This window comes from Notolepis coatsorum (genome assembly GCF_963971535.1).
Source record: "Notolepis coatsorum genome assembly, chromosome: 16".
In the NCBI taxonomy this organism is placed as follows: Eukaryota; Metazoa; Chordata; class Actinopteri; order Aulopiformes; family Paralepididae; genus Notolepis; species Notolepis coatsorum.
In genome coordinates, this window is record NC_140180.1 from 81,192,570 (window position 1) to 81,210,477 (window position 17,908).

A 17,908-nucleotide genomic window follows, 5' to 3' on the forward strand; every position below is an offset into this window, starting at 1 on the left:
GCGGGGGGAGGGGGGAGCGGAGCTAAGTTGACAATATACTCGTTATCACCATACATAACGCTTATATTGAAACACGTTGACATTGGGGCCGTTCTTTCAACCTAAAAGTGCACTTTCTTCAACCTCCTTAGCGACCCGTGTTGCCGATGTAAACAAATCAGCGCGCACAGTCGAGACACACCGATATGAAACGAGTCATACGGAACAAATAACGTATAACGGAGGCTGAAATTAGAGCAATATGACTCACAAACTCACGACAGTAGTACACAACTACACATACAGACGCACAAAATGCATTCTGCATTGATTATGTGATGATCAAAACCCAGCTTAAGCCGTTAAACCAATGTAGTGAATCGCGAAGCCAATACGCACACAGTCGAACTGGAACGCTTTACCAAACATAACTACCAGCATTCATATCTCATACGTTCATCTTCCAATCGCTTAACCATAACATAACTTACCGGTACCTAAACAACGTGTCCCAGAGTCCACTCATGCAGACCCAAAGGAATACGCGCATTGCGTCATCCTGCTCTGCTGAGCTCTGACTGAGAGAGGGAAAGACGGACTGCCCTGCCCTCTGCTGGCGCGTGCTGTGCACTACAATCAACTCTGTGCGCCAAATCACAAATGGGTTTCCTTCTATTACACTGAGTCTGTGACGTCACGGTATTGAGAATCATACCGGCGGGATTTTGAAATATCCTGGTATACCGTCATACCGCCCAAGCCTAACCCAGACTACCACAACTAACCACCCACACTACCACAACTAATCACCCAGACTACCACAACTAACCACCACAAACCACCCAGACCACCACAAACCATCCAGACCACCACGTTTTGCTGTTTGCCTCGTAGCTTGTCGTTTTACTAAAGTGAAACCTGTATCAACACAACCACTTAATGTCCTTGTCTCTCCTCCAGGTTATATACGACTTCCTCTTCTCTTTGAAAGAAACCCCGGAGAAGTTCCAGATAGTTACAAACTTCCCCCGCAAAGTCTTGCCCTGCCTTCCGACCGAGGTGCAGCCCAACCCACCAACACTGAAAGAGGCGGGACTTAGCCGATCCGAAGTCCTTTTTGTTCAGGACCTCACAGACGATTAATGCGTAACACGCCTCCTCTACATGGAAGATGTATTTCTCTCCACTCTCCTCCCACCCACTCGCCCTTCTTCTGTTGAACAGCCATCGCGCACAAGGGATATCATTGAGAGAACACCATTGTGTCAACGCCCCGCAGCAGGTCCAGATTTGGTTGTTTACAGGGTTCCCAATAACCTGGAAAGTCTTGACTTTTATCAAATAAATACCACCGGTCTCAAGTCCTTTCTTCAACTCATCATCTTTGTATCGGCTGAAGGATTCTCTGTATCCCATTAGCTGTAGCTACATTTTCTTTTTTGTCCTTGAGGCCAGTTGTCTTTCCTTCCCCTGCATCGCTGTATCACAAAACGATTAACTCCCATTATCCACCCGTCTGGAGAGTGTATTCATTGATAATATTGTGTAGTGGCGATTCAGCATTGGGTTGACCATTAATTTACTGAAACGAGCTTAATCTGTGTGCTAAACCAGCCACGATCATCATATTCCATATTCACTCACAGCTAGTGACTAGGCGAGGGAGGTGTGTTGCACGGTACTCACGTCTCATGTAGGACACAAGGATGGACGTGTATGGATTCTTCCTATAGTATGAACGCCTGCTCAACTCTTTTTTTAATATATGAATGGAAATTTGATTTTTGTGTTTTTCTTTCCCTGAATTCCACACCCTTGTTTTGCCTGGAGTTTGCACATGTGCTCTCTGGACACAGAAGCAAGATGAGTGGTTACAAGTTGGGTTCGTCAGTGCCGTTTGTTCATCATGGAGAGTACAAGTGTAATGCTTAAGGGAGTAGGTTGAGGGGGGATTTGGACATTTAGAAAACGTGGGAACCCTGTTAAAAAGAAATGAGCCATGCCCTGTACATAGGTTAGATATTTAAGAACAAACATGAAACAAACATGAAACACACTTAACATTTATTGTTTTTGTTTTTTAATGCAATCATATTGACTATGTAATTGTCATGAAATGACCAAATGTGGGTTGGTGGGTAGAGTTGGGGACTGCCTGAAGTTCATACAAGTTTAAAAAGGATATTGAAAAGAGGCCACAGCTTTTCTATGTGGCTTCGTCTCTAGTGTAGTACCAGTCTGCCCATAGTGTGCCTGTGGTTCTTCATAGATGCCTATTTTGCCTGTCTAACATCTGAATGGGCTGGTCATGTAAAGATGTAATTTTCCAACTATAAATTAAACATTTTAAAAGTGACGTCAGTTCATTGAGAATGTATAGTACTTGTATTAAATCTCCTGGGGGTATATATAAGCATCAGTTCAGAGTACCCGATTGCATTTCTTCCAAACATTGAAGTGTGGCTATAAGATATCGTAAACCTGTTGTGTCTGACCTTATCAGTCAACCAACCTTTTATTGTGACCAGGGCTCTTGAGGGCTGTGACTAAATGAGATGGTGGTTGGAATGGGGTGTCACTGGAATATAGGGCTGCCCTCCTAGTCTTGGTTGATTTTGTTGATGAATCCTGTGTTTTCCCATTCCAAGTCATGCACAGCTTTGGTAAGCACACAATTTACAGGAGTCCCTCTGCATGATTGCGTGTGGGAAACAATTTTACAAATCTGTTGATTAAGTCAATTAGATGAGGACAGCCCTACAACCAGAGTGAGCCTGTGTTTAATTAATGACAAGTAAGACATAAGCCAAATGTGATATTGGTATACATCATACATTTATTAGTGAACAACCCTCTCAAATCAGCCACAACAATAAAAAAAAATATGATTGCACTACTCGGTAAAGCAGAACTAGCAACTTTCATTTAAAAAAAGTACAAATCTTAAAAATTTCAAACCGTATACAATGTATATATAATACACTATAACTAGTTGTTAAATGCTACAAACAAAATGATTCCAATGGAATGAAAAATTATAACATTAATAAGAACCATTTCCTATATATAATATATATTAGTAGTCTTCTTTTCCCCCCCAAATACAAACATGGCAAAAATGAGGTAACTGTAAATGTGCAAAGTATCAAAGCAAAATATCTGCCGAACACAGAACACATGCCCCTGTCTCTGCTGGCGGGTGGGTGGTCTGGTGTTCAGGGGAGGGGCCCTAGACGCCAGGGGGAGTAAGAACAGTAAACAAACCAATATCCCACCACAGCAAAAATCATTGGTAAACAATAAATGGCATCTACAGAGCAATCAATAAATCACAAGTCCTAAATACGTTTTAGCTGCTTATTGGAACACATCTTTGCACCACACAAGCTGTGAGATTATTCAATAACTGTCAAACAGAAAGACTACAAGACTTTTCAGTTGTCGTAAAATCTGTAATAATTTAGGCCATAATGGGGGGTCATCTTTTTATTTTTTATTTTAATAGGTTAGTTGGATATTGTCAATTAAATACTTACCTCCCAAAATGATGGTGCTACACTTTCAGTGAGATAAGGTATCTAGATGTGAATAATACATTTAAGATATTGATACACTATGAGCAAGAGGCAGGTACATTACTACACTGAACTAAGTATGACGATATATATTTTTTATTTCCTTAAAACTATATTGATTTTCACTGACGATGTTTAGGGGTATTAGTATAACATGCTTTAAGAATACATGAGATCCATGACAAACTATTGCATTCACGCGAGTGACAGTATCATACCTAAAGCAGAACATCTAGCACCTTTCTTTCCACTATGGCTTTTTGATAACTACAGTAGTTTCGGGAGTGTAATTTTCAGTCTTTAGGGCAAATAACATTAACACAATGTATTCAAGAATTCTGATTATTCCCCCCCTCTTTTTTCCTCCTGTTTTTCTTCTTCTCTTCCGCTTATAAAATGAACTTAGCGCAATAAAATCTTGTAGTCATTCGGTTCTATTACAAATGTGTGCAGTACAATGCATGGCAGTTATCAGCTGAGCATTAATCCAAACTTCCAGAGCCCAAAGCCAACTAGAGCTAAAGATCAGTTGGGATCTGGTCGACAAGCATGCATATTGTGCACCGGTAAATAGCCACCCCCCACCAGATTCCTAGATACACGCTTGTTTACTTTATTTTTTTTTCCATTTTATTTTATTTAGTTTTTTAAAATCATGCAAACACCTTTTTGAAGTAGTTTTTGAAGTGATTTAGGTAGGATAGCGTGCACCATGGCACAGTTAAAATGGGATCACAACAAAAGTTTAACAGGTATGAATACACTTGTAATGAGTTGCAGTGTATACATCACCTCTTATGTCAATATTCATCACGTCTATTGGTCTTAATTTTTTTCTTCTTGCATGCCTGTCTTTAAATGATATATCTACTAATCCCGACAAAAAACAATATCAGAATTGATTATATTAAAATTATTTATGGTCTGAGGAAAACTACCAAGAAAATTCAAATATACCCCTTTCATGGCGTCTCCGTTACAAATGGACTGTTTTCCTTTATTTCTTATGAGGCCCTGAGTGTTTTTTTTTCTTCTCTTCTTCAAACTCACAATATATGCCAGCGAGTAGATATGTACATGTAGGTTAATTCTCAAAGCTGTGGGTTTTAACTTATTAAAATGGCTTTTTTTTCTTGAAGGTGGCACACGTCAAAAGACTCACATTCACTAAAAAACATGGCAAAGATCCCTTTACACAAGAAAGCAATCATAAGGGTAACGACTGCCTACCAGTGCTCACCGGGGCAACCGTAGAACGTTTAATTTTTAATGTCTCTTTTTTTTTTGCCCTAATATCTCCCGCTAGAAAGTGTGAACAGGAGTAGGGAGCTAGAAGTCGGAGCAGTTTCTACACTGCCGACCTCTCCAGAGTCACAGCATTGTCAACCCCTTCCTGATCAGCGTGAAATACGTTGGCTGGGCATTAAGCGGGAGTTATGACCAGTGACTTCTACAAGGGTTTCAACATTCTTCTGTCTTCAAAACAAAGAAGTTTTATCTAAAACCATTCACACTGAAGCTAAGCTACCATGTATATCTTACAACACCGTGGCCACGGACAGAGACCGTGACCCGAGCCAAGTTGCCGGATTCTGAACACATACCGGACACAATGTTAGTGTTTCCTTCAATCTGTTAAACTGATAATAAATAAACCCCTTTTTCTTTTCTTTTTTAACAGTATACGTTTAAAACAAGTGGAAATTACAGGAGTTTTTTTTTTTTTTTAGATTAGTAATAATAGGTTTGTGCTTGTCAAGGTTGTGAAAAGGCAGATCTGAAATCTTGAAGAGTAGGCTATATTCTGTATATTGGATATTTGGCTCACAAACAAAGAAATAAAAGCCTGGTCTTCCAAAAAAACGGGAAGAAAACGCTCATTCAAACTCGCCACTCATTGCACATATTGCTTTCCGCACAGACCTCCACAACGTTCGGTCATCAGCGTGGCCTTTTGGGATGAGGAAAAGGTCAAGGTGGAATTACATGCTATGCTTCCCTCTTGGCGCTTCTCTCTGAATAAGCAAGCAGTCCTTTTAAGTTTGCTTCTTTTCGGTTCCTTTTTCTTGTATTTGAGAGATTTGGTGGCAAATGCTTGATTAAAATATTGCTAGTCTGAATCAACAGTCCATGCAAATCCCAGCATGCTGCCCTGTATCCAGTGGTTACACAATGCATCAGCTCTGTCAACAGGACACATACACACAAATATGCACACACACACTTGCCAGAGGGACAAACGCTGATGCGGAGGACGGACGTATCACTTGTGCAGTTACGCCGGGCGACCATGAGAAGAAGCGGTTCCCTCCACTCTTACTCCGCCAAGCAAAGCGCCCTCCTCAAAGACGTCTCGTCACCTCATCTCTTCCTCCGTTAACCCACGGCGATCTGTGTGGAGTATGAAGGGTAGGACTAGGACACGCCCCTCACGGGTGCATGTTCCATCGTGTGCAGTGCACAACCCCAGGCTTAAGAGAATTGGTACTTTAGAACCACAGCAAGTCATACTTTCACAATAGCATTTGTAAATCTAAAAAGAAAAAAGGGGGTAGAACTGTTGAAATCATCAATACATTATTGCAAACATACATTATTAACAAGTCACTTTGCCCAACACCTACACAAACATGCATCTATGATGGCCAGGTGTCGCCTCCGAACGCAGGCAATGGCCTTTGTTTGCAATACCCATGTTGAAGTGTTCCTATTATTCCTATTTATGCTAATTGCACAAGGTGTCCAAGCCTATTGCCGCTCTAGGCCCACATCTCCCTCCATCCTCTCCCAATGCAGGTCTCCCACTAGTCATGAAAACCACAATCAAAACCACTTAAGAGATAAAATAAACCGTGTAAACAAAAGCAGCAACACAATGCATTGTAGGTAAAATCTTTGGAATCTGCGACACGGGGGCAGAGATCGGAGTGGCTGGCAAACCCAGAACTCTGGCTATAGGCTGCAGTGGGCAGTGGGTATCATGAGACTCTGGACAGTGAAGCACAGCAGAGGTACAACAGGCTCCGGACATGGAGCTTATTATTGAGGTGGGACTAGGAGTGGTGGGGGTTGGGTGAGCTATATCTACTGGACGACATATGTCAGGTGTCCCCAGCATTCGGGACAGACTGGCGTGCGCAGCTTCTTCCACCCGAGCACTCACTGCGCCTCCCGGTGGACATCCGACGCGTCCGCGCGGCATATTGGACAAGTGCGATTGGTCTGGAAGTCGAGAGGGAACCGGGTTTGAGTGTTAAGAACTTAATAAACATAATAAAGTAATGAAGGTCTTGAAGAAGTAGTAGTGAGAACTATTACATAGGGTTCCTGCAGGTGTCAACAAGTTCAATTTAAGACTTTTTAAGACCACTTTGAATAGAATCTAATACATATTTCATGGCTATACTGACAAAAGAAGTATCAAAGAAAATGACTATGAAAGAAGTAATTCCATATGAATTGTTGGGGGGGGAGGGAGACATAGTCTTACCTTACTGCTTACTTTGCAGCCCAGACATTTCCCAAACACATTTAAACATGATACAGAGAAGTGATCGCAACATAAAAGTAACTTCCTAATCCAACACATATTTAAGACCTTTTTAAGACTTGTTGAGGCCCTGCGGGAACCCCGATTACAGGCGATGGAACAGTGGATGTAAGGTGACTCACCTTTAACCATTTATCCACACACTTGGCGTGGAATTCGTGGTTACAGGGTAATACCCGAAGTAGCTGCCTACACTCAAAATCACTAAAGCACACAACACACCTGCAGAGAAGAATAGGAGGTTACAGGATGCAAGAGACAATGTTGGATGTTTAGTCCCATATGGACTGAATGTAAACGGGCATTGCATAAAGCAGAGAGGCTTACAGCGTTTGCTCAGATAGATGATTCTCTGAGTTGAACCTATAGGACGGAAGTTGCTCTATATCGGCTTTAGTGAGTCCACGTGGTTTCGCTTCACCCAACCTCTCAGCCAGGTTTAATAATGCCTGCACAACGAGAGAGAAGTCAGTGTAAGCTGAGCTCCATATCTAACACAAATATATATATACACATGTGACAACACCCTTGTTCAGACAGGTGTGCTCACTGTGGCGAACCGGCATATTCACCTCATAGTTCTCCATCTCTACATCATCCACGTCGAGGCTGATGGCTGGGCCCACCGCTGTTGGAGGGACCGGAAGCATTGACCTAAGCAGAGAGAGAGAGAGAGAGAGAGAGAGAGAGAGAGAAATGGGTTCATCACGCTACGTTTTTCCCTTTAGCGAGAATGGATTGTCCATTCTGTCCTATAGTATTACTGTTTTGGTTTTTTGGATAGTAGTAGAAAAGAGTGCAGTGAGACAGCATAGCACAACATCACTGCACTTATGCATTACGTTGAATTTAATATTTTGGCAAAGAGCTAAATGGCCATAAATATTTGGACATTGACACAATTTTGGCTCTTTGGTTTTTTGGCAAACTCTAATCTGGTCTTCCTGTATTTAAGGCTCACCAATGGTTTACATATTGTGGTGAAACCTCTGTATTCACTCTGGTGATGTCTTCTCTTGATTGTTGACTTTGACACAGATACACATAACTCCTGGAGAGTGTTCTTGATCTGACCAACTGTTGTGAAGGGTCTTTTCTTCAACAGGGAAAGTCATCCACCATAGTTGTTTTCCGTGGTCTTCCGGGTCCTTTGGTGTTGCTGAGCTCACCAGTGCGTTATTTCTTAAGAATGTACCAAACAGTTGATTTGGCTACACCTAATGTTTTTGCTATCTCTCTGATGGGTTTATTTTGATTTTCCAGCCTAATGATGGCTTGCTTCACCGATAGTAACAGCTCATTGGACCTCATATTGAGAGTTGACAGTAACAGATTCAAAATGCATTTGAAATGAACTCTAGACCTTTTATCTGCTCCTTGTAAATTTAATAATGAGGAAATAACACACACCTGGCCTGGAACAGCTCAGCAGCAAACTATCCAATTACTTTTGGTCACTTAAAACGGGGGAATTGTTGTAATTCCTACACTGTTCACTCGATTAGCATGTAAATACCCTAAAATTAAAGCTGAATGTCTTCACTTAATGCTCATATTGATTGTTTCATTTAAAATCTAGTGTGGTGGTGTAAAGAGCAAAAATTATGAGAATTGTGTTGATGTTGTGTGTGTTCCACAGAATCATGGTGTGATCATAGTTACTCACAGGAAATAAGGGAGGAAGCCTGGGTAGTAGGATGGAGGGGGAGGGGGAGGGGGCAGAGGCTGCTGTAACCGGTACCTCTGTCCACTCACTCGCCTGGGCAGCATGTGAGGATATGGCTGAAAGAAACAACAATAAACACACAGAATGAGACACGGGATGCCCCGATCGATCGGCATCGGCCGATATTCAGTATAAATATGAGATTGTGAATTCCGATAATGCTTTATTTTCACCGATCGTGAAAACCGATCGATGACGCGCGTGAAAAACATGATCCAATTCTCAGCGGAGTTCTCACTCGCCGTCTTCTCTCTCAGGCACACACAGCTGCTGCTGCTGCAGTGCACACCCCCCTCCCCCTCATTCAGTATAAATATGAGATCGTGAATTCCGATAATGCTTTATTTTCACCGATCGTGAAAAACGATCGATGACGCGCGTGAAAAACATGATCCAATTCTCAGCGGAGTTCTCACTCGCCGTCTTCTCTCTCAGGCACACACAGCTGCTGCTGCTGCAGTGCACACCCCCCTCCCCCTCACAGACCCATGTCAACAAATGCTCCGGCAAGAGTCGAGTGCATGAGCACCTCTTTCAACATAACTGAAGCATTCAACAAAATGGCCCAGTCAACTATTCACTTTAGTTTAATGCATGAGGCGTTGTCTAATGTTATCTAGCTGGCTAGCTACTGATAGCTCCTGATATCAACGTCTGATATCATCATTTTGGCATTCGTTTTAGCAGTTGTTGGCTAGCGTTGGCTAACTAGCCATCATTGTTCCGTGAGCTAACGTTAGCTACCTAGCTAACGTTACTGTTTCAACTAAATAATAATAATAATAATGGCTTGGATTTATATAGCGCTCTTCATGACACCCAGATCGCTTAAATGACCCAGTAAACTATTCACTTTAGTTTAATACATGAGGCATTGTCTAACGTTATCTAGCTGGCTAGCTACTGATATCAACGTCTGATATCATCATTTTGGCATTTGTTTTCGCAGTTGTTGGCTAACTAGCTATTGTTGTTCCGTGAGCTAATGTTAGCTACCTAGCTAACATTACTGTTTAAACAAAATGACCCAACTATTCACGTTAGTTTAATACATGAGGCGTTGTCTAACGTTATCTAGCCGGCTAGCAGTAGCTACAGATAGCTCCTGATATCAATGTCTTATAACATAATTGACATCATTTGTTTTTGCAGCTGTTGGCTAATTAGCTATCGTGCTTCATAGGTGTAACTGAACACTGAGAAGATCTTATAAGTTTCAGTTCATAGGAAAATACTTTGACTATAATGGTCAGAAGGTCAGAAGTAAATTAACTTAGATACTGTTATGCTTAACACCCAGTACTATTCACTTTACTTAATTTCTAAGATTAGATTAGATAATTTAGACCGGACTTTGAGAATGCCTGTGTTAGACCTACAGTATAATACTGCCAGCTGCTATAAGAAAACCAAAAACGATCGGTATCGGCAGTGTATCGGCCGATATGACTCATAGACGATCGGTGATCGGTATCGGTGGCAAAAAACGTGATCGGGGCATCCCAGACAGAATGAGACACGTAAAGACAGAATGAGACACATAGAAGTCATGATTAAAACACACAGACGTGTTATTTTAGTTCCCTGTGATGTATAATGTCAGTGACTGGCAGAACAGCTTGACTGTAAAGGCCTTTTCGTAGTCCAGCCATAACAAACACAGACCAAACGAGGCAATAAGCGAACGGTAACATATAGCTTTCAGTCGTTAGGGCAGTCCAGCTGCCTGTCACCAATGCAACCTTGCAAGCACCGGTAACGCTGAGAAGCATCCATCTGCAGAACGTCAGCCCAGCACTCTGTCCCCACACCGTCAGGCCCCCGCGCTGTCAGGCCCCTCAGGAATTTGGGTCACGAGACCGTCACAGGCCCACTCAGCAGCGCCACCCACCCAATGGCTGAATTGCCAATGGCTGAATTGGAGTATTGCACTGTGCGGGATTGATTGATTGAAAACTTTATTAACAGATTGCAGAATGGGTTTGCAGAATGAGAATTTTCCAGACAGAGGTAGTTGCTTCCTTGTCATAGTTATATTGCGCCCTCTATCTGTTAATTGAAACATGCTTTGAAAATACACCATTCTACTGATGGCTACAATGTAATAAGAGGCCGACAACATTGTAACATATCATTGTTTGATAGTAGATCGAGTAAATGTCATGTGTTCGAGTAAATCATTAACGATCAATCAATAGATCTTCGATTAATTGTTAACATCCCTACTAGAGACTGTTAGTGGTGGTCTTACCACTCTGTAACTAGAGACTGTTAGTGGTGGTCTTACCACTCTGTAACTAGAGACTGTTAGTGGTGGTCTTACCACTCTGTCACTAGAGACTGTTAGTGGTGGTCTTACCACTCTGTCACTAGAGACTGTTAGTGGTGGTCTTACCACTCTGTAACTAGAGACTGTTAGTGGTGGTCTTACCACTCCAAAGGGCAGCTCCTGATGAAGAGACTCTTGTGGAAGGTACTGTAGGGAGAGGGAGGGAGGCATCGCTGGTGGGTGATGAGAGGGAGGGTAAGAGAACGTCCCTAGTGGGTGCTGGTCCCCTCTGAGGTCCACTTCATTCTCTACCCTCTGCAGAGGCTGAGGACAGAGAGAGAGAGATAGAGAGAGAGAGAGAGAGACAGAGAGACAGAGAGAGAGAGACTAAGAAAAGGTCCACTAACTTCATTTCATTCTCTACCTTCTGCAGAGGCTGAGGAGACACACACACTAAGAAAAAGCTACTGTGAAGAGAGACACTAGGAAAATGCTGCTGTGAAGAGAGACACTAGGAAAATGCTGCTGTGGAGAGAGAGAGAGAGGGAGAGAGAGAGAGAGAGAGAGAGAGAGAGAGAGAGAGAGAGAGAGAGAGTGTATGTACAGTACAGTACAAGGGTTGTGCTGAAATCACTTTTAATTGCAATATGTAAAAATAAACTGCAATTCAATTAATTTGCTAACAATACAGGACTCATTCTCAGTTACTCATTAATAAATGATTAATTGTGTAAATACTTTGGGGAGAATGAGTTGCTTTTGCCTTCTCGGATCTCGTATGCTGGTAACGGACATGCAACCCGTATGGATCATGGATCAACTACGATCCGTTACACTAGCTGCCCCCATGTTTCAAGTCATCATAAACTGTCCCATCTATCCCACAATGCAAAGTGTCTAGCATCCTCTTTGGCTGGGAGCAGTTGCAGCATTAGGGCTGTTATGTCAGTGACAAGTGACAACATGTTACGGCTAACACAGTATCAAACATGTTCTACAACATTCAGTAGCTGACATGGACTTCTCACGTGTGTCTACATTTTTCTACCCAAATTAGAGAGGGTGGGTTCTTCGGCATGGGGAAATTAATGGGTTCTTAAACTAGCTCTGTGTGTGGTTCACACAGGCTCTTTATCTACAACCAGGTCTTCTAATATTGCTTTCTCTCTCTACTATGACAGGGGATTTTGAATTTGAAAGCAACAGTTAAAAGAAAAAATAATGTCTGTCGCTCAACGACAATCGCTTAGCACCCCACACCCGACCATACGTGTCGCTCTGTTTAGTGTCGTTTCCCCCCGGGAGATATGGGAGGACGGACCGGACGTTAGGTTGTCGTGAAGCGAGCGTATTTGCAGGTAGCTGTGTTGTGCATTACGAGGGAAGTATTAACCTGTAAAACCCATATTGAGCTGGAATTAAACCACCATATACGAATACAACCTCTCCTCATTCTTCCTGACATTACTGCATGACTGATCGCTACAATACGTTCATTACCACCGATTGGACAAGTATTGTTATGCAGCTGAGAGAGAATGTTTTTTCACGGAAGACGCTAACTGTTCTGTTCTCAACCATAATTTTCTTTGGACAAACTACATCAGCTGCAGCCTGGGCATAAACGCTGTCAACATCCACAACTTCTTTTGTTACAGAGTATAAAACATCTAGTAGGTGCATCGTGGCGCATTGTCAATTTATTAGTTAATGACAAGCGGCCACTAAACCGGCTTAAGTTCTCCAACTAACGTTATTTATTTAAATTGTTCCTGTTAATTAATAATTAACATAAGTAGCATGGTAATAATACGTAGGTTATTGATCAATGAATGTATTGATAGATTAATTTATATTACAAATGATACACCAGTAGAATTATAGTATTAGTATTATTCCCTCATTGTCCTTGCTGTGTCGCCTGCCGTTGCCTCCAAAAATAGGTTTGAGGTGATATTTAGCCAGGCGACAGAAGTTGCTGCGCGTCGTCGCTCGAAAATCTCCTGCCATGTGGGTTGTCTCATTCATAACAATGGAAGCGATACAATTCTGTCCGTCGCCTGGCTTAAAAAGTCGGTCGGCTGGCAAAAATAGCCCGCCGTGTGCGTTGGACTTAACCCTAACTAACGGCCAAAAAAGACATGTTGGACTCTTCACGCACATGTCACACTCTGTAGATCAGGGGGACTGAGTTATATAACGGGGGCGGCTATGCTTAACCTCTTAAGCCCTAGCCATATTTTCAGAAAATGTGCCTAAAAATACATACCCAAGTAAATGGAAGATTGCTCCACTTCTACAAGGTCCATTATATTGTGTCTGTTACTAGTAAATGGTCATGAACCATAGGAGAATATCAATTATTATTCGTTTCCCCCCCCATCTTTGACCCATTAATGAAATCTACTGCAAGTACAGTTACTTTTGTATAATGTCCATAGCTCCGCCATTTTTGACCGGGTTGCGATGTGTTTTTTTTCCTAGACGTTCACAGACGTTCAATATATATTGCCAAAATATACGTTGTATTTTATGGCAATAACGCTCAGGTTTGTTCGACCTGTGAGATATAATCACGAAAATCTGACATGAAAAATGGTTGGACTTCCGGCTGGTGTGAGCTGGGTAGTGTAGTTTTATGAAATTTCTAAATCCATCGAAAGCCCTGGGTCTCCTCTTACTTAGGACTACAACGATTTCATGAGTGCTTCTACTTCTCGCGTCTAAATAATCAGTTTTCCGGTCCGAGGTTTTTATAAGCTCTTATTTAGCTAATAACACTTAAAATCATTAGTAAACAAACGTAGTGCTGAGAATATACACTTCGACAGGGTCAGGGTCTTTACTCTTGGCTACATCTGAAAAATAAACGCAACATTACTTAATACGGACTGTATAAATCTATTTATGACGTGAAATAAATCTCGTATCGGTACCGGGCCGTTCGGGCTTAACACATTAACTGCCACGCTTCTATCCATCAATGTATGATCACTGCCACCAGTCTAAGCCTATGGAGATGTTCACCTTCTTTGCAGGGCTATAACTTTTTAAATTGTATTGCTAAATTGACATTACTATGGCCCATTCAACATCGATTATCTATCGTTCAGGATGTAGGAACGTTATACTTTTTCATTCATAGATTCATACGAAAATACAGTCTAGAATATAAATATGTTTTTATCGTTTTCTGCAGTAATTCCTAGAACGTGAGTTATAGGCATAAACGCATATATAGATTATCAACTGCCGTTTGTTGCCGATACACGTTATATAAAAAATTTCAACTGTACATGATCCTAAACGTTATGACTGATCATGCGCGGATGAACGGGGGGGGGTCGTTTATAATTCTGTGATAGTCAGTAAATGCTTTATGTAGTATGGGTGATATATTGATCAGAGCAGTTTGCATTATTAATAATGAACACTCACGCTAAAAATGACGTCAGCATCCTCTTACCGTTCGCCGATGAGACTGGAGGAAAAAGATCCCACTTATTTGACGGTGATCTACTCGATCCATTTCCGGTTTGTATAATAATAATGAACGCCAAATCATATCGATTATTGAGTTATGGCAGCGATCCATATACACGATGTGTGTCTAGAGTCCCGCAACAATATGTGAGTGCCGGACGCATTTGCCCGGTGCACCGAGATCACCAGAGATCCATTTCCGGTTGTAACTCGCCGATCATCCACCAGGCGGCAGTATTGAAGCGTTGCAGAGTTGTGCAGGCTCCCACTGCATCAGACCAGGCTCCGTGAGGGCATTCTGATTACCATGGCGAAACAATGAAATGTGATCTCAATAACGTCGTACGCCGTGGAATGGCAGAATTAGCATGACCTTGAAACACGTTGTACAACGTTTATGGTGCAGGATGTGTTAAGAGGTTAATACAGTCCCCTGTTGGTGAAGCGTTATGTCAAATAATTATTTTTCAAACTGTCAATGTAGGAGCCAAAATGTATATGAATCTGTGTTGTTTATTTGTTTTGACTGCACACTGGTCACTCGCATGCCGGAGAGGAGGAACACAGACGGTTAGTAGGGCTCCAATGTTTTCGGTTGACCGTCGTCATCGGCATCACTTCACCTCACGTCACAGTATAATTTAGTTTTTCTTTGATCATTTCTGTACAATTGCTATTTTTGTTTCCATCAATAAACACCATAAATGCTTCTGGACGTCATAATGGATTCTTTTGAACGTGTCGCAATCAAGAGCATACTCTTGGCGGCGTTTTCCTTGGATAGCAGTCACTAGTCAGTGTTGGACGGAGTTGTACCAGCCTGTACTGGGCGGCTACTCACCATGCGTGGGTGCTGAGGTGGTAAAGGAACAAACTGGCTCAGAGGAGTAAGGTGCGGTGGCTGGTGGGGGGGGACAGAGGGCGTTGGGTGGAGTATAAAATGCTCGCTGGAGATCAAGGGTGGAAAGGCTTGGTAAGACACTGGTACATGCTGCATGGTACATGCTTGGATGAGCTGTGGAGAGAGAGAGAGAGAGAGAGAGAGAAAGAGAAAGAGAAAGAGAAAGAGAGAGACAGACATATCAACTTATGACAACACAAAGTAGTCGAGGGAAACACTTGGTCAATATCTAAAATGTAATGAATTGTCATGTTCAACCTTTTTTTCCCAAACAAGAAACAAAAAGGACACTCTTTGGCTCAAAAATGCCAAATTGTTTTAAGCATGTGTACATCAAAGCAATGCCAGTTATACAGAATTACAGCACATTATGTCCAAAGCACAGACGATGACATCGACAAACAATGCCTGGCTATAAATCATCAAGTGATCAAGCTACATAATAGATCATATTGACACCTACTTTCTAAGGAAGACAACAAAGGGAGCGGCCACATTATGTCTGCATCCATCCGTGTCCATTTTTAACAGTTTTTCAATAAGGAGTGTCGTTTTGGACAGAGTTGATTTTAATCCACTTTGACAAACATTCAGACTGAATGTTTTGGGATCAGACGTCGCCGTTCGTTTAGCAAACTTTCAAAACAAACAAGACAAACAAGACAAAAATAAATCATTATGTCTACTCTGCGACAGATTAATTTGGCCGCTCCCTTGTGACGGCAACATTTTATTTAATTAAACAAGGCTGAATAATTCCATTGTGCTTATATCACTTAGGAACCGCTAATCATTTACACACAACAGCAGCAGTAGCAGCAACAGCAACAGCAGCAGCAGTAGCAGCGTGTTAAGCTAGTAGTCATGGACAGTGATGTGGTGCGTGGCCGGGTAGTAGGTACTGGGTAGTGGGTATTGGGTAGTGGGTGATCAGTACTGGGTGGTGGGTACTGGATAGTGGGTGGTGGGTGGGTAATAGGTATTGGGTAATAGGTACTGGGTAGTAGGTATTGGGTAGTGGGTAGTAGGTACTGGGTAGTGGGTACTGGATAGTGGGTGGTGGGTACTGGGTAGTAGGTACTGAGTAATGGGTACTAGGTACTGGGTAGTGGGTGATCGGTACTGGGTAGTAGGTACTGGATAGCGGGTGGTGGGTACTGGGTAGTAGGTACTGTGTAATGGGTACTAGGTACTGGGTAGTGGCCGGGTACAGGGTAGTGGGTAATACTGGGTAGTGGGTATGGGTGGATGCACTACATGGATGCGCTACATGGATGCCACTGTGACATTCAGGCTCTTCCTTTTCAGACTCACAGGAGGAGGAAGGCAGCAGACCAGAGAGAGCTGTCCGCTGAACATTACCGAGCATGCTGGCAGCTGCTGAGCGTTGCACCCGGGGAGGGGCTGCCCGGCGTGGAGGGGGAATCCGTGGGTCGTCACCGTTGTAACTGTGTACGACATCGGAACGGATCCCTGGTGCATCTGGAAGGGAGTGATCCATCAGAATGAGGCCCTCAGATTTCACTAAAAGATTTTCCGTGAATTTCAATTTCAGGTCTTTGTAAAGAATACATGGTAGCGCTTTACACATAGTTAACTTACATCTATGAAATATTATGGATATATTCATAATACGTCATTATGCAGAATAAGTGTGGTTATAAGGGATGGGCATTGATTTTCAAATATTCGTTAAATTATAAAGAAAATATCTATTAAATATATTTCCCCTTGTTTTACCAGCACCTACACAATGTGTAGTGTTTGAGAGAGGACCCTATTAACTGGTACACCACTGAACGGCATGCTGGGTACAGTTCGCTAACTAGCCAGGTTAGACCGTCTTAACAGCTGGGAGAACAGAAAATAAAGATGAAGAAAGAGAGACTGGAGATGTTACATGGTAGCAACATTTTGTATGTTTGCCATGTTGTTTCACTAAGCTCTCCCATTTCATGCATCAGTGATGTAACATTCAGAATGAATGTTTTTGTTCCCGAAATACACTAGTTCCATCGGTTAGCCGTTGGCAATGACAGCAGCCAGCTAGCTCGCTTGATTATCTCACGTTCGCTATTAAGTAAAAAGAAAACCATACGTTAATGTGGAAGCTCAGACATGTCAAGCATCAACAATGTAAATTTCTAAATTAATGCTTTTGTTCCTGGAAATAACGTTAGCCTGCTGCTACTACCAAATATCTAGTTTTTTTTTTTGCAGATACAGTACTGAATTTTTCCATCCAGACACATGCAATATGAAATATGAATGTAGAATATAGAATGCCAGGCCTATAAATGGCTTTATAGGGTCAAGTGAGTCATCATTTGAAAGGCCTCCGTCTCCTCTGCCAGGTGGCACTGTTAAATCTCGATTTAGTACCACCAGTGCCCGATAGAGGGCAGCAAAGACCGTCAATGAAATC

General features: G+C 42.2%; 2 protein-coding genes across 5 annotated transcripts in view; one reads left to right on the plus strand and one right to left on the minus strand.

Moving 5' to 3' along the window:
* The window catches only part of faf2 (Fas associated factor family member 2), a 59,133-nt gene extending 56,798 nt beyond the window's left edge, over positions 1-2,335 (plus strand). Inside the window, exon 11 of the mRNA XM_084332381.1 lies at positions 940-2,335. Within this exon, the coding sequence (XP_084188507.1) occupies positions 940-1,122 (183 nt within the window). The 3' untranslated portion in view covers positions 1,123-2,335. The remainder of the gene's footprint in view (positions 1-939) is intronic.
* Positions 2,336-2,881: 546 nt separating this feature from the next.
* rnf44 (ring finger protein 44) overlaps positions 2,882-17,908 on the minus strand; it is a 46,037-nt gene continuing 31,010 nt past the window's right edge. For 2 of the 4 annotated variants that reach the window (XM_084331591.1, XM_084331590.1), the window contains exons 4-11: positions 16,798-16,965; positions 15,424-15,597; positions 11,262-11,423; positions 8,771-8,886; positions 7,677-7,758; positions 7,432-7,553; positions 7,227-7,326; positions 2,882-6,776 (exon numbers count right to left, since the gene is read on the minus strand). In XM_084331591.1, the coding sequence (XP_084187717.1) occupies positions 6,714-6,776; positions 7,227-7,326; positions 7,432-7,553; positions 7,677-7,758; positions 8,771-8,886; positions 11,262-11,423; positions 15,424-15,597; positions 16,798-16,965 (987 nt within the window). In that variant the 3' untranslated portion in view covers positions 2,882-6,713. The remainder of the gene's footprint in view (positions 6,777-7,226; positions 7,327-7,431; positions 7,554-7,676; positions 7,759-8,770; positions 8,887-11,261; positions 11,424-15,423; positions 15,598-16,797; positions 16,966-17,908) is intronic. The other 2 variants (XR_014620624.1, XM_084331592.1) reach the window with 2 other exon arrangements.